This window comes from Ammospiza caudacuta, chromosome 12 (genome assembly GCF_027887145.1).
Source record: "Ammospiza caudacuta isolate bAmmCau1 chromosome 12, bAmmCau1.pri, whole genome shotgun sequence".
NCBI lineage: Eukaryota > Metazoa > Chordata > Aves > Passeriformes > Passerellidae > Ammospiza > Ammospiza caudacuta.
In genome coordinates this window covers 8,463,108-8,479,404 of record NC_080604.1, presented here as the reverse complement: position 1 = coordinate 8,479,404, position 16,297 = coordinate 8,463,108, and the positions used below count along the sequence as shown (strand labels likewise).

At 63.4% G+C, this 16,297-nt stretch overlaps 1 protein-coding gene across 1 annotated transcript; it reads left to right on the top strand.

Moving 5' to 3' along the window:
* The first annotated feature begins 1,348 nt into the window (after nucleotides 1-1,348).
* Nucleotides 1,349-14,604, top strand: SLC38A3 (solute carrier family 38 member 3). Its single transcript, XM_058812807.1, has 16 exons — nucleotides 1,349-1,489; nucleotides 8,659-8,810; nucleotides 8,944-9,028; nucleotides 9,121-9,236; nucleotides 9,642-9,715; nucleotides 9,796-9,888; nucleotides 9,971-10,052; nucleotides 10,618-10,700; nucleotides 10,857-10,915; nucleotides 11,364-11,537; nucleotides 11,658-11,737; nucleotides 12,298-12,398; nucleotides 12,492-12,616; nucleotides 12,955-13,099; nucleotides 13,551-13,654; nucleotides 13,761-14,604. The coding sequence occupies exons 2-16, from the start codon at nucleotides 8,701-8,703 to the stop codon at nucleotides 13,863-13,865; spliced, it is 1,536 nt and encodes a 511-aa protein (XP_058668790.1). The 5' UTR covers nucleotides 1,349-1,489; nucleotides 8,659-8,700; the 3' UTR covers nucleotides 13,866-14,604.
* The last annotated feature ends 1,693 nt before the right edge of the window (nucleotides 14,605-16,297 follow it).

Genomic DNA, 16,297 nt, shown 5'->3' with positions numbered 1-16,297 from the left:
GTCTGCAGCCAAAGGAGAGCGGCAGTAACAGGAGCCGCGGGATTGCCGGGAGCGGGAGGGCAGAGCTGCCACTGAATTTTTAACATCCCTCGATGTCCAGGCGAGAGGGAGGGTGCCTCTTCTCCCGATGGCGACGCTCGCTGCTGGCTGGCAAAGCCATTTCCATCCCAGGCTGCCCGAGGCTCCGCAAGGATTTATGAAAGATATGCATAACACAAATAAAACCTTCCAGCAGCGTGAGGAGCCATTCTGCCCAAGCACAGCAGCTGGGCAGGGTTTGCAGCTCGGCATGGGAGCTGGGGGGACTCCCAAGCGTGGACCCCCAAAATGTTCCTCTGAAGTAAAAGCTGGGCAGGACAGAGGAGCAGGAGGTAGTTTAGGGGGGGGGCAGACCTTGTAAAGGTACAGGGAATCTTTGGGGACACAGCTGGTGACTCTCCAGAGCTCATGGCTCTCCCTGAAGCATATGGGATGCACTTGGAGAAATTTCTGCTTTGGGGAACTGGGGGTTTGTTTCTTCATGAAAATAGACATCTTTCAGCTCAGGTGGGGAGGTTTGATGGAGACTGGGGAAGGGGGATGGCCCAGTTACTCTGGGTCTTGTTGGGATGAGTCCACATGGGTTGTTTCCTCCCAGTGTGCTGAGATGCTGGGGTGAGAACTCTGGGGGCAGCAGGCACCATGAGCAGGGCGGGCAGCTGGGCTGGCTTAACGTGGGAGCAGCCTGAGCTTCCCAGGCCAGGGAGAGAATCTGACTGAAGGACGGGGAAAACCCTGTCCTCACACTCAGCATGTACTGGATTTATCCCTTCAGGTAGATTAGAGCAGCTGCCCCAGCCCTGCTTCTTTGGAAGCGGCCCCTGGCCTCCTGCAGGAGCCTCGGCTGCTGTAGGCAGGGGTGCCCGGTGGGATGTCAATACCTGGCAGGATAGGGGTGCCCCATACAGTGATAATGCCATGAGGGGCACAGACACCAGGTGCCGTGAGGGGCACAGACACCGGGTGCCGTGAGGGGCACAGACACCGGGTGCCGTGAGGGGCACAGACACCGGGTGCCGTGTGCGGTGCGTGGGGATGTTGGTGACTGCCCTGTTCCGGACAGGGCAGCGCTGCTTGGACACTGACAGCCCGAAGGGGATGATGCCTGGTGCGGGGTGATTCACTGGCGGGAGGCGATGCCCAGGGACGCTGATGCCCGGCGGGGGCGATGCCCCGGGGGCGGCCGTGCCCGGGGAGCGGTGGTCCCGCCGGAGCGGGGCGGGGCGGGGCGGGGCAGGGGTCGGTCGATGCGGGGCGGTCGCTCCCCAGCGCTCCTCCCGTGCCCCGGCGGAGTGCAGATTGGGAGCCTTCGCACTGGGGGCGGGATCGGGTCCTGTTTAATCTCGGGCTCCGCCGGATTACGGTCGCAGGATAGTCTCTAATCCGCGGCACCGGCCACCGGGGGCTGCTCGCCCCAGCCCGCAGCAGAGGCACGGCGGAGAGGGGGCAGGTAGGTCTCTCCGCTCTCCCCTGCCGCTCGCACTCCCGGGCTCGCTCCTCCCTGGAGCTCCGTGGTTGGAGGCTGCCGGGCGCTCGGACCCCTCACCTCCCCTAATTCTCCTCCGCGCCCCATCCAGTCCTTTCTCTCATCTCTCTCTCGCCGGCCCCGCTTTCCTCTCACAGCCCGTCTCTCTCTCCTCCTGCGTTTCCTCCTCCTCCTCCTCCCGGCTCCGGGCAGCACGGGGAAGGCTCCGGGGCCCGGCAGCTCTGGCAGGTGCTAACGCCCCGGGACTGTTTGCTTTGCTGTACTCCTGCCACTTGCCAGCGGCTGGCACCTTCCCACGGGTGGGTGAGAGATCCCGCGGGTGCCGGGGGAGGCAGAGCCCAGCGCCCCGACACTGCCCCTGCCCGGAGCGCGGTGTGGGGGCTTCGGCGTGCATCGTTCCGCTGATCCTCACAGTGGCACCAACCCCCAAACTCCCTTTACTTTCCCTGTTTTCTGCTTTAATTTTTAATCGCCCGTGGGAATGACATATGTTTCTGAAGGCTGGAAGCGGCTGTGGGCAGGATCGGGTGTCAGGGTGCCGGGGTGCCGGGGCGGGGGGCACGGGCAGGGAGAGAGGTGCCGGCCGTCTCGGGCACCGGGGCTGCCTGGCACCTGCGTGCGGCGATTCCACGGGCTGGGGTATTAATAGAGCCTGGCTGGCCGGGCCAGCAGCGTGGAAAGGCGGGCAGCACACTGTGTTCCTGTCGGCCACGCGTGTCCTGGGCCAGCCGGCGTGGTGTGGTGGCTCTCTCTGCCGTGTCAGCTCTGAAAGTCCCACTGGAGAGAAACCTTCCCCAAGGGAAACTGAACCACGGCAGGTGGTTGCTGGACTTGTGCCCCCCAAGCCGTGGGGTGGCACAGGTGAGACAGGGGACCTGGCAAGTCCCCAACAGGTGGGATGGCAGGGACGCAGAACCCTGACTGGCTGCGGAGGGCATGGCTGCGCTGAGCTGACACACAGGAGATGGGGAATTTTCCACTGGTGCTGGACCAGGCCCAAGATGAGGCGTTAGACCTGTCTGGTCCCTGTGGCTTCAAGGGGGTACCCCAGAGAAAGGTGCCTTTGCCTGGCAGCACTGCCCCGTATCCCAGAACAGAGTGCCGGTGTGCCTTGGCTCAGGTGCCAGGGATGCTCAGGAGCAGTGGGACACTCCGTTCCACTGGGGGGTGGCACGGGGGTGCTGGCACTGCTGGACCCTGGCTGGGGCGCAAAGGGCCCCACAGCACCCGGCCGTGCTGCAGCTGTAATCACACACCGGGGCCGTGGCCACGGCAAACAAACAAGCGCCGGCAGAGCCTATTTTCCTTGGCACGTGGGGATGGGGGAAGGAGCGGAATCCCACGGGCTCCTTTGGAAGTGCAACCCTTGAGAAAACAGAGGCGGGTTGGGGCCAGAACGGACCCCCGTGCCCCGGCTCTCCTCGCTGCGTGGGTCTCGGCCGCCGTGTGCCTCCCCAGCTGCTGACGCAGCTCTGGGACTGGCTGGGTCCCCCATGCCAGCGGGGCACAGCCAGCCTGGTTCCGCTGACTCTGTGGAGCAAATGTCCGGCTGGTCCAATGGTGAGAGTGCCATGGGCAGGCACAGCGGTGGTGCCACGGGGCTTGGGCGAATCGTGGTTCCTGATTGCCACAGGAGGCTGTGCTGGAGGTGCCAGAGGCACGTGAGGCTGTGGCTGAGGCCAGTTCCTCCTGATGGAGGGACAGTCCCCAGCACAGCCAGCAGCAAATGGCACCTTGGTGGTTTTGCTGTTGACCCCTCTGTGTCATCCCACTAAGGCCGGTTGTGTTTTGGAGAGTGTGAACTCCTGGAAAGCATCTTGCTTCCAAGGCAAAACAGAACTCCAGAGGTGTGGTACGAAACCTGACGTGTCCTTTTCCAGGCACTGTCTGTCCATCAGTCTCTGCAGTGCCACTACCTGTGCCACCACCTTCCCTGGGCGGCCCTGTGTTTCCGGAGGGGAGTGTTTGAAGTTTATAGCAAAACTCATCATACAGCCTAGCACTGCCTGAGATGCTTTGGGCTCAAACTGGTGTCTCACCCAGCCTCCCCAAGAACCACACTGAGTGCCATCGGCCCCGTGCTGTGCCCACCCTGTCCCCATCCCCGTGCTGCCAGCTGTACCTGCCACCTGACCTTGTACCACATGGACTCAAGCTGGCAGGTGACAGCAACAGCCTGGGCTGTCCCAGTGCTGGACATGACTCCCCTTGCCTGGCCTCAGCTTCCTCACTGCTTTTCCCAGCTTGCCTTGTCCTAGTGCTTGGATGTTGGAGGATGTGGCAGGATGGTGATGGCTGACACCTGCAGCCATCCTGGGTTGTGTGCCTGGCAGGTGATGCCATGGCTGAGCTGCACCATGGCTCTGACACTGGAAACCCTCTCCATGGCCCCACCATGAAGTTTGGCTCCACCACTCCCTTCCTGGAACTGCCTTTCCCTTCCCTGATGTGTCCCAGACCCCATTCCCAGGCTCAGGTACAGCTGTCCCCCAGGAAAGAGATGCCACTTGTGCTCTTAGAGGTAAGACCCTGGATGGACAGAGATGCAACAGAGATGGCCAGAAGCGCCCAGGCAGCTGCCAGAGCCCTGCTAGCCAGGACAGCAGCTTTCAGAGCCACTTGTTCCTACTTGCTACTGCCAGTCCTGCCCTGGCTGGAGCACTGGGGGGATTGCCTGCCCCGAGGCTGAGCCGTGGTGTGGTATTTGGGGTGAAAGAGGTGAGGTGAGCCCAGTGCCTACTCTACCCACCTTGTGCTGGGGGCATGAGTGGGGCTGGCTGGCATGACCAGCTGGTGGGGCTGTCATCTCCAGAGGATCCCAGGTGGATCTATCTCAGGAGAATCTCCACAGATCTGTTTGGGGAAGGTCTACAGCAGGGCTACCCAGAGAGGTTCTCCAGCCATGCACCAGCCAGGTTTTGCCTCCAGTTGTCTTTTCTCACAGCTACTGGGGATCCCATGCCCACATGGGCACCCCCCAGAACCTTTGCCCCAAAGTGGGGTGCCTGGCCATCCCCTGAATGACTGGATTTGCCCCTTTGGGTGCCCCTTTCCTCTGTGGGAGGTGGCACCCTGGCACTGCCTTTGCTTGGCTGGTAGGTGGGGGGTGGAACAGCACAGGTTAAATCCAGGTTTGGGTTACTAATTTTAGGAAGACAGGCTGGGAGGAAAGCTTTGCCTGTGTGTGCTTCAGGGGAAAGACAAAGATATTCCCAGGGCAGCTCTGGAGAGCAGTTCTCAGTGGAAGGCAAGGAGAGAGGGGTTTCTCAGCTGTGTGCCCTGCTGGGGTCAATTTCCCTGGGTAGGGGTTGCCCAGGGACTCCCCAGTTTGGGCTGTTGCCCAGCTGTGCCCACAACCCCCCTGTGCCCACAGCGGGGCCAGAGGCTGACCAGGGACCCCAGGCTGGGCTCACCCTGGGCTCAGTTCTGGGGGGAACCCCAGGGCTGGGGCTGATGGCACTGGGGGAACATGGCTGGTGCCATCCCTGCCCATTGCCCTTGCTGCCCATCTCTCTGGCAGGGCTCGCTCGTCAGCACAGCCTCAGGGAACATGAGACCTGTGTGCCAGCTCTGCTGAAACCCGAACGGCCACCTGGGCCGGGGGGGCTGCGGTGCCCGGCGCACAGCAGCGGGATGGGAGGGATACCTGGCTGCCAGCACGCAGGGCAGGCCGGCAGCTGCGGCAGGCTTGGCGCTAAAGCCGGATTACCACCCGGAATAGTCCCACGGCTCCAGCTGGGCCGGATTAACAAGGATTCATCTACAAGGAGAGGAGATGGGGAGGGACTCTGCCCTGTGGGGGTCCCCGGCCTGGGGGAGCACCCACCTGCTGCCAGGGACACCCTGTGCCCTCGCTGGGCACAGGTGGGAGCCGTGGGTGCTTGCATGTGGGTGCTGCGGGCTGTGGGGACACTTAGGCTGTCACTGTGTGGCACAGGCAGGGCTGGCAGGACTGGCTGCCTGTCCCCACGTGTGCTGCTGGGGACCGTGTGTGCTGCTGGGGGCTGTGCCGGGCTCTGACCGGGGGAACGGGCACAGCGCAGGAGCCAGTCTTGCCCAGGGTCATACACATCCTGCTGGCCACGTTGCCTGATGCAATGGACCTCCCATCCTGCATATCTGCTGGCACTGCCGACAGAGCTCCCCTGCCCAGCCCCCAGCTCCCGCCTCCCGCGGGGATTTTCCACCTTTTCAATGAGATGCGTGGAAGCGAGGTGTGAGGCAGAGAGAGGGATGCGGTCCCTTCCAGGACCCAAACCCTCCCCGTGGTGCCCTGGTCCCCGAGGAAGCCTGGCCGGGGGCCAAGGTGAGCCCAGGACTGCCCGTGTGCCAGAGCAGGGCCGGGATTTGGGAGCCGGGCCGCCCCACACACGTGTCCCCATCGCAGCGAGGGCGGGCAGGCTGTGTGCTGGCCGGGACGAGCGTGCAGACCGAACGCAGCCTGCCCGGGAGCGCAGACGTGGCCGGCGGGACGGGACGTGCCGTCCCACGCATCTGGCTCCGTGTTCTTCTGCCGGGGCTGCGGGACAGCACCGGGGCCCGGCCCAGGCTGCCTGGCCACCCCGCAGTGTTGGTGGGGTGTCAGCAGCTCTGGGAGCAGCCTGGCAGAGGTGGGAGGTCTGGCTGCAGCGCTGTCCTTGTGTCCCAAAGCCCGGCAGGCAGCAGAGAGGCACATGCTGGGAAATCGATGCAGCTTGCCCAGCACCCCCAGGAACGCTGCCCTGGGTGCCACAGCCTGGAGGGTTCTGTGCCCATGCATGTGGCCAGGTCCACACCGTCAGCTGGGTGAGTGGGCACTGGAGCTGCTGGTCAGGAGTGGGATTATGCCAGGCAGCATGCGAGCTACCCTACATGTCAGTGAAGATGGGATGGCAGTATCCCATCTGCGTGGTGGCACCCTGAGGGAGGAGATCCCTGAGGAGATGCTCTTTGCCCAGAGCACAGGGTTCCCAGCTAAGGTGGGCACACAGTGAGGTGGTGAACCCACCAATCCCACCTGGAGGGGAACCAAGCCACCCCTCCAGGGCCGCCCGTCACTCTGTATTTGCTGTTCTGCCTTATCGCAAGGCAAACAGCAGCAGGCAGGGCTCACACTGCCCGATCGAATCGTCTCATGCTCCCTCCTCTTTCATCTCCCCCCTTGCCCTGGCTACTGCCACCAGGAGAGCCTGGCCGGGGGGCAAAGGCCAGGGCCAGCTGGGGAAGTGGCAGTGAGTGGTGCTGGGCCCGTGCCAGGGCTGTGCCAGGGCTGTGCCAGGCTGCCCGGCGGGAGGAAGCGTCTGGGTGGCAGCACGAAGCCCGGTGCATGCTGAATGAGCCCGGCCGTGCCGCTTGCTATTCCGAGAGACGCTTGGGGGAAGAAGTTGGTATTTCCTGAGCTGCCCAGAGAGGTGTAATTATAACCTGGGAGAAGAAAGGGGCTGCAGACGAGAGTGCCCAGCCTTCCTGGCGCCCGTGGGGGAGCGGGCAGGGGAGTGGGCAGATGCTGCGTGCCACCAGCGGGATGCGGTGAAGCCCTGCCCGCAGGCAACCCAGCGGCACTGGGGGGCTTAGGGAGGTGTTGGAACCTCACAGATCTGGTGCCCCCACTCAATCCCACGCTGGGTGAGCGGTGGGTTCAGCGATGCCTGCCCGTGGTGGTGGGAAGGCGCAGAGTTAACGGTGGCTTTTGGACGTGCTGGCAGCCTTGTTCAGGCCTGGATCCATCCCAAGCGGAGGCCTAGTGGAGGGGATAAATCATCACCCAGAACCCGCCCTGCGCTTCCCTCTCGTCCCCCGCATGGCTGAACCTTCTCATTTTGGTTCCTGCTGGCCTGTGTCCTGCCTCAGCCTCCCCACCTGGCTGGGTGCTGCAGGTAGGGTGGCCCAAATATGTGCCCACCACCCGGGCCAACCGCAGGGGTTCGGCCCCCCTGGCAGTGCCAGCAGCCAGTGTGTGGCCTGGGATGACCCTGCCAGGTCTTTGTGGCCTGGATGGGCAGGGACAAGCAGGGCAGCAGCTCAGGAGACCGGAGGTGCTGGCACCCACACCCTGACGTGTCATCCTTCCCTTGCGTGCCAGCAGGACTGCTGGACCCGACTGTGCTGTGGGAAGGCTCCTCAGATTTCTGGGGACACCAGTCCCCTGGGAGCATAAAGATGGGCATGTCCCCTGCTTACCCCATGGCGACCCCAGGCAGCGGGGTGGTGGGGCAGCAGCATCCTCCCAGTACTGGGGACCATACTGCATCCCAGCCAGGCCTAACCTCCGGCTGGGTGGCAGCAGCCCTTGGCTGGACATAGCCCCAGTGTGGAGCCCCCTGGCCAGCCGGACAAGACCCCAGCCCCTCGGGGCAGTGGGGGGTGGCGGGACCCTGCCCCGGCTGCCAGCCTGCCCCAGAAAGCCACCCTGTGCCGTTTCCCAGCGGGGCGGGGAGGGCCGGGGCTCGCACAGAGGCGGCTTTGTGCGGCGTGCCAAGGCGTCCCGCGCTCGGCAGCCCGGCCGCCTTCCCCTGCCAAGGAGCTGTCTCCCGGCCCCGCGCTCTTTCCTGCTCCGTTTGTCCAGCCCTGACGTGCCCCCGAGCCCCCCGCCTTGGCACCCCGGCAGCGGCGGGACGCGGGTGAGCCCTTCGCGCCGGGCAGCACCACGGGCTTTACATAACGGCGGCCGGGGGGTCCCTGAGCTGCCTGCCCCGTCCTCAGCCTCCCGAACGCCCCCACTCACTCGCCTGCTGGCACCCGTCTGCAGGAGGGGAAACTGAGTCATGGAGCCGAGAGCTGCGGGCAGGGGAGTGGAGGTGGGCAGGCGGTGTGCATGGGGACTCTGGGGCTGGGCAGTGCTGTGAGCAAGGGGACGGGGTGGGCTGTGGGATGTCTGGCTGGGCGAGAGGGCACCCGCACACTGGGGCTCTGGTGGGGCACTGGAGCTGGGGCTGAGTTCCGTGGGACATTATGTGCTGAGCAGGCAGAAGGGAGGAGAAGAAGCACACCACCGTGATGCCTGGCTCAGTGACCCTCCCATCCCTGCCGTGCCACCAGCCCTGGTGCTGAGCCCAGCTCCAGAGTCCCTGGTGGAGGCAGGACTTGTGAGGCTCCAGGCCAGCCCCTCCGCTGCTCCTGCCCAGAGCTGGACCGCTGTTGCCTCCCTCTTGCAGAGCCTGAGCAGAGCCCATAGCAATCCCAGCTGTCTCCCAGCCATGGATACCACGGACGTGCCCCTGCAGGCTGAGATGGTGGAGCTGGTGCCCAACGGGAAGCACACGGCTGCACTCACCGCCTCCACTGTCCCCTCACTGGCGGGTGACAGGTAGGGCACTCAGGGCAAGGGGTGGTGCAGGGACTTGGGGGGTCCTCCGAGCTGCTCCCTGCCCGTGAGATACCAGCCAGGGCTGATGGTCCCTGACTCTGCTTTGGCTTCACTCCTCTCCCTCCATGGGCAGATTTGAAGAGAACCAGACTGGCGTGGCAGAGATGGAGGAGTTCCTGCCCCACGGTGCTGAGAAGAAGCAGACACACTTCACTGATGTGAGTAGCAGCATGGGCACAGTGCCTGGGGTGGCATGGGGCAAGCTCCCAGTGTGCCTGGTGCATCCCCTCCCTGTTGTGTCCTGTAACAGTTTGAAGGGAAGACGTCTTTCGGGATGTCCGTCTTCAACCTGAGCAATGCCATCATGGGCAGCGGCATCCTGGGGCTGGCCTATGCCATGGCCAACACTGGCATCATCCTCTTCCTGTGAGTGCCATGGGGGCATGGGAGGGATGTTCAGGCATGGGGGGCTCCTCCAAGGGGATCGGTGGGTGCAGGCAAGAAAGAAGTCTCTGGCTTGGGATGATGCAGGGACCAGTGTCCCCACTTGGGGGGAGGAGGAAGAGGGTGAAGGTCTGCCTTCCTTACTACGAAGTCAGATTTTCAAAAGTAGCTTGAAGGAGGTGAGTCATGGCTCCTTTTGTGTGTGGAGACATGGACTGAATCTGCCCCATGAACACCCAGCTGGTGCTCAGGCAAGGGTGTGGTATCCTGGGGGTGGTATCCTGGGACAGCTGCCCACAGGTAGAGCACATCTGCATGGGGTTTGCCCCACAGCCATGTCTGAGTCCTGTGCTGTGACCCACTGGTAACTGTGCTCTCCTCCTGCAGCTTCCTCCTCACAGCAGTGGCCCTGCTCTCCAGCTACTCCATCCACCTGCTGCTCAAGTCCTCGGGCATTGTGGGTGAGTGCCAATCCTCAGCAGGGCTATGCTGGGGCTCCCACCCTGACTCTCACCCACCACCACCGCTCCCTGTCCCACAGGCATCCGTGCCTATGAGCAGCTGGGTTATCGAGCATTCGGCACGCCGGGGAAGCTGGCAGCGGCCATCGCCATCACGCTGCAGAACATCGGGGGTGAGCTGGGGGACCTGCCAGGGCTGGGGATGGGGTGGGACCAGAGAACACCAGTGCACCAAGACCTCCTTCTGCCCCGCAGCCATGTCCAGCTACCTGTACATTGTCAAATCTGAAGTGCCTCTGGTCATCCAGACCTTCCTGAACCTGGAGGAGAAGACCACGTGAGTGCCTCCTGCCCACGCTGCCTGCGTGCCTTCCCTGGGCAGGCGCCGGGGCTCTGGCTCCAGCTGTGCAGCCCGTGGCAGGGATTTACTGTCATTAAGCCACTACTATTTTTGATAACTGTCAGTGCTGAATAAGCCCCTGGGTGAGATTAAACTGAGCTGAACTTCCAATCCCTGCTCCTCACATCCCCTTGGGATCAGGCTTTCCTCCTTGAGCAGAACCTGGGGCTGCAGGGTGGGGGTCTGGTTGGGTATAGGTCCCCCCACCCCATGCCCACATCCCCACTAGCAACTCTAGCCCTTGTGGGCGCACCACTGTGGGGGTGGGCAGAACCCTAGTTCGAGGGCCCCTAGGGATGCTGGCCTCAGGGTCTCCAAGGATGCTGTCTCAGGGGTCCCCAGGGATGTTAGCAGAGCAGGAATGCCAGCCTCAGGGGACACCAGTGCCCCTGGGATTTGCCAGCTGAAGGGTCCCTAGCAATGGCAGACAGCCCCCACAGTGGCTGCCTCTGCCTGCTGTGCCCCAGCAGACTGAGGTGGTGAGCAGGCCTTCTGCTTCCAGGGACTGGTACATGAATGGGAACTACCTGGTTATCCTGGTTTCTGTCACCATTATCCTGCCCCTGGCGCTCATGAAGCAGCTGGGTAAGTCAGGGAGATGCTACCCATGGCACTGGGGCCTGGCACCCTGGGTCTCCCACGGGGCGATGGTGCCAGCCTGGATGTGCTGGGCAAGGAGGGGACACTGAGCCAGTGCAAGGGTCCTGCCCGCACCCAGCAGCCACTCTCCTCCCTCCGCAGGCTACCTTGGCTACGCCAGCGGCTTCTCCCTCAGCTGTATGGTCTTCTTCCTGATCTCGGTGAGCGCCCTCTGGCACTGGCAGTGCCTTGGGGTGCCAAGCATGCCTCCTGCCGAGGTGTGAGGCTGGGCTGCTTGCTGTGGGGACAGCAGAGGCAGCAGGGACAGTGGGTGCTCGGGGCTGCAGAGACGCTGTGGCTGGGCTGTCAAGCTGCTGGGTTATTTTCGGCTGAAGGAACCGAATGTTGTGGAAAGGGAGAGGGGGGAAGGTGCTGGAGGGGCATCTGCACATGTGGCCCCTCCACGTGCTGCTGCCTGGCTCTGTCCTGCTGCTCACCCCCACAGGGACAGGCTGGGGGAGCAGCATTGCCACAGGGCAGCACTAGCAAAAGGTGTCCCTGGGAGGGGGTCCCAGTAGGGTCACTCTCCAGCTGGGCATGTGGGCAATGTGTGCTGGGAGCTGGGGGCACCAAGAACTGACTGGCCCCATATCCCCTCCCCCACCCCAGGTCATCTACAAGAAGTTCCAGATCCCCTGCCCACTTCCAGAGCAGGAGGGGAACATCACGGGCATCCTCAATGTCACCACTGTCAGCACCAGTGACTACCAGAATGGCTACACAGTCCTCCAGGCTCCCGAGCAGGACACTTGCACACCCAGCTTCTTTACCCTGAACTCACAGGTAAAGACCTGAGGCTCTGGGTGAGCTCCCACCCTGTGCACCCAGTGAACATGGGTGGTCCTGGTGCTGGCAGCCCCTGCCTCTGGGCCCCCAGCAGTCAGTCGTGCTCCTCTCACACAGACAGCCTACACCATCCCCATCATGGCCTTTGCCTTCGTCTGCCACCCCGAGGTGCTGCCCATCTACACCGAGCTGAAGGAGTGAGTCCTGGGTGGGGGCACCCACGGGGAGGGGTGGGCTTCACCCGGCGTCCACCCAAAGGCAGTGCCATCCATGTGGGGACCTGTGCCGGGGCAGCGTGGGGAGGTGGGTGATATGACCCTGGGTGGGGCAGTGGGTGGGTGCATGGCGGCTGATAGGACTGGGATGGGTGGTATCAGTCTCAGGAGGTGGGTGATACAACCTGGGGTAGGTGGGTAGGCAATATCACCCCTGGGAGGTTGGGGATATAACCCTGGGTGGGCACTATCACCCCTGGGAGGTGTGTGATATGACTCAGAATGGGTGCAGGGATGTTATCACCCCTGGGAGGTGGGTGCCATGATCCAGGGGTGGTGGTGTGACCCCTGGGAGGTGGGTGCTGTGACCCGGAGAGGGTGGGTGGCTGGTTGGTGCCACCCTGCCCAGGAAGGGGGACGTAGCCCCACTCTGCACATCCCCCACGCACCCCAGAGTGTTTTGGCATCACCTCTCCTCACTGGGCGGGTGCTTGGTGTCAGCGGGTGCCACGGGGCTGTGCTGAGCCCACCGTGTCCTGCAGCCCCTCCAAGAAGAAGATGCAGTGCATCTCCAACATCTCCATCATGGTCATGTACCTCATGTACTTCTTGGCTGCCCTCTTTGGCTACCTCACGTTTTACGGTGAGCCCTCGGGGAGGGGACTGGGCTGGCACACCTGTGCCAGGGGGTGATGGTGCTGGGGCTCACTCAGGGGCTCCTTGGTGGTGTTCACAGACCGTGTGGAGTCAGAGCTGCTGCACACGTACAACAAGGTGGATCCCTTTGATGTGCTCATCCTGTGTGTGCGTGTGGCTGTGCTGACAGCTGTCACCCTCACCGTCCCCATTGTCCTCTTCCCGGTGAGTGACCCCACAGGAATGCCAGGTGGCTTCAGCAGCAGGCTTTGAGAAGGAAAACTGAGGCAGTGATGAAGGTGGGATTGGGGAACAGGACATTCTGGGTGCCAGGAGCAGGGCTGGGGCAGAGGCAGGGGTGATGGGGCAGAGGCAGGGCCACAGGGACAAGGCTGTGAAGGGGTGACAGGAACCAGAGCTTGGGAAGGGAAAGGGGTTATAGTGACCTGCAGGGCTGTAGGGACAGGGCTAGAGTGAGGGCAATGGGGACCAGCAGGACTGCAGGGACAGGGTACGGGTCCTGGCTCCAAGGATGGAGTGTGACACCCTGTCCCTGTCCCCAGGTCCGTCGGGCCATCCAGCAGATGCTGTTCCAAGGGAAAGACTTCAGCTGGATCCGCCACATCGCCATTGCTGTGATCCTGCTGACCTTCATCAACCTCCTCGTCATCTTTGCCCCCTCCATTCTTGGCATCTTTGGCTTGATTGGTGGGTGGCAGCACCCTGCTCCTGTCCCTCCTTGATCATGGGGTGTTGCAGCAGCATGCCAGCCCCTGTCCTGACTGGTGCTCAGCTGTGACTGACCCTGCCATGCCTCAGTTTCCCTGTCACCTGCCAGGACCAGGTGGTTGTGTGGCTCACCCATCCCATGGCTGTCCTGTTCCCACAGCGCAGTGCCTGCACTGCTCTTCCCTGTGTGTTTCCCTTGATCCCCCCGGCCAGGCTCCCCCCCCTCAGACCTCAGCTCGGTGCCAGGGCTGCGGGAGGGGTGTGGGGACAGTGCCAGCACACTGCGTCCCTGGGTTCCTGGAAGGCTTTGCCAGGGCTGGGGAGGGCAAGGAGGGGGTGGGGGTGGACAGGACCTGTCCTGGCAGTGGGGCTGGCAGGGCTGAGCTGCGGGGTGGGAGGCCCCTGCCCACTCTGTCCCTGTCTTCTCCAGGTGCCACCTCCGCTCCCTGCCTCATCTTCATCTTCCCTGCCATCTTCTACATCCGCATCATGCCCAAGGACAAGGAGCCGCTGCGCTCCACCCCCAAAATATTGGTAAGCGTGGGCAGGGGTACAAGGATGGGGACAGGCATGGGGCTCTGAGCCTGGCTGGGAACCCTGTTGCCCTGGCCATCCCTGAGTCCCTTCCTTGTCCCCACAGGCTGCCTGCTTTGCCCTCCTTGGAGTGGTCTTCATGATCATGAGCTTGAGCTTCATCATCATCGACTGGGCCACGGGTGGGGGGAAGAGCGGCGGCAGCCACTAGCCACTGCCGGTGCCCAAGCCAACCTCGCCCCCGCCCGCCCGGTGCCCAGGGAGAGCCCACCCTGGGCTCAGCCCCCATGCTGCAGCCCCACCAGGATTCCCTGGGGACTTCTGCTGTTGCTGCCCGTCACCTGTGGTGATGGTGAGAGGGCATGAGCCATGGCAGTCATGGAGACTCCTCGACCTGTGTCCGGGATGGGGCAGTGAGCCCGGGGCAGGTCCTGTGCCCCCCAGCCACTCCAGCGGGCACCTTCCCTGCTCTGCGCCTCAGTTTCCCCCATCTGTAAAATGGGGAGAATAATACTGCCCTACCTCACCCGGAGCTGGCTGTCAGGTGGAGCTCTTGTGCACCGCAAGAGCCACCAGCAGCAGCAGGCACTGCCAGGGGCGCAGGGCACTGCCTGCCATGGGGACCAAGGCTGGGCACTTCCCTGGCCTCCTCCAGATAGCATCAAGAGCCTGATGAACAGTGTCCGTGGGGGCTGGAATCCAGCGGGGCGGTCGGACCTGTGACAGCACCTGTGCCCAAGCCACCTGCCCTCTCCCCTGCCATCCCCCATCCCCAGAGAGATGCCACCCGCTGCCCTAGCATTGCAGGGGCACCCCGGTCCCTGTGGACAGGCGTGGCCCTCGTGCTGTGGCTGGTGGTGCTCAGCCTGCTGCTCCTGAGCCTGAGGGGAACTGTTTGCTACGGGTGCCTGTGGATGGGACCCTGCTGACCCCTGGGCATGTATGGGGGGGGACCAGCTGCATTGCTCCAGGGAGGTGGCACACATGCCATGGGCTTGGCATCCATGCTGCGGCTGGGCTGCTGGGGCCTGGTGCACCCAGGGGGCATGAGGGGGATTTGGGGGCGGGCTGGGGGCAGCACTCACTGGGGGCAAGCTCGGGGCTCTGGAGGCACCCCTGTCTGCATGCCCAGATGCCAGGGTGATGGGCACCCCAGCAACACAAGCTGTCCCTGGTCGCCCTGCACCCTGGGCCAGCACTCAGACCCTACAGCCCTCATCCATCCACCCATCCATCCATGCCACTGGGATCATCTATCCCAACCATGCCAAAACCCAGAGAGCGGCTCTCCCACCCCCCAGCTCCCCTCCCAGGATGGGGGGCAGCCCGGCAGGGTGGGCAGCACAGGGCTGGGGGTCTGTCCTGCGGCAAAGTACATAAGAGACGTATTTTTTTATGAGGTGGTGGAGGCTGGGATGCTTTTTATAAATACTGTACATAAGAGTAGATCTTTTTTAACGTGTTGTGTTGCTCTGGGTAGCTCTGTATAATGTACATATCACATGGGGGGGCACTGGACTCTCACCATGTGCAGCGTGGCCCCACTGTTCCTGTCACCAGCCTGGCTGCCCCAGGGCCACCCTGACACCTGTAAATTATTGCTGGGGCTGATGCTGGCCGTGGCAGGAGGCCTGAGGTGAGAATAAAGATGTGAATGTGCCCAGGTCTCGGGCATCACTGGGGCGGGTGAGGTGTTGGCATGCAGGCTGGCACCTCACACAGGCATCCTGAGGTGGCACAGACAGACGGACACGAGGCACACGGGTGCGCAGATGTGTGTGAGGACAGCAGGGATATATGGACATGGATGTGCAGTGTCAGTGCACACGGATGAACAGCAGGACAGAACAGACACACGGACATGAATGTGCAGGGACCCCTGTGGGAGTTAGACCCTGGGGAAATTGGACTGTGAGGGAGTGGGATCCCTGGGGAGCAGGACACCTGTGAGAGCAGGATCCCCAGGACAACAGGACATGAATGGGAGCACAGCCCTGGGGAGTGGGACTCCTGAGGAGTGGGATATGTGGGAGCAGGAGCCCAGCAAGTGCCATGGCAGTGCTGGAGAGTGCTGGGGCTGCTCTGGAAGCAGGGCTCCAGGGAGGCGGTGCTGGGGCATCTCGTGCGTGGTGCCAGGGCAGTGGGTGCCCCCAGTGCCCTCAGGGCCAGCCCCCAGCCCTCACCCATGGCACAGTGCGGAGTGAGGGTGAGCCCCCCCCCGGCCTTGGCCCCTCGCTCCCTCAGCTGGCCCCAGCTCTGGGCTCAGTGCCAGCTCGTTAGCAAAGCCTTATTAGCTCGGCAGCCCGCTCCCACGGGAACAGCCCTGCTCCCCCACAGCAGGCCCACGGGCACAGGCCTGCAGACCCCACGGGGAATGCTGTACCCTTCCCCTGGCATTCTGAGTGGAGAGCATCCCTGGCTGCCCTCATCCTGCTCAGCTGGTGCCAGTGTGGAGGGGCTGCAGGGCCTGGGCAGGCATGAGGCAATGCTGTGGGGCTGGCATGGAGTGAGGGTGGCTGCCTGGGCACGGACCAGCCCCCAGGGCACACCTGGCCCCCTCCTCAGGACCTGTGGGGAGTTCTGGTTCCTCAGGGAGCAGCCCTGGGAGATGGGGGACAGGCCAAGCGCCTGAGGGAGCCCCTG

Bases quoted from the DNA above. Each gene is read 5' to 3' on its own strand.
- SLC38A3 (XM_058812807.1), top strand. From the start codon at position 8,701: ATGGATACCACGGACGTGCCCCTGCAGGCTGAGATGGTGGAGCTGGTG. The intron at 10,701-10,856 runs GTAAGTCAGGGA...CTCCCTCCGCAG, and splicing joins GGCGCTCATGAAGCAGCTGG to GCTACCTTGGCTACGCCAGC. The intron at 12,399-12,491 runs GTGAGCCCTCGG...TGGTGTTCACAG, and splicing joins TGGCTACCTCACGTTTTACG to ACCGTGTGGAGTCAGAGCTG.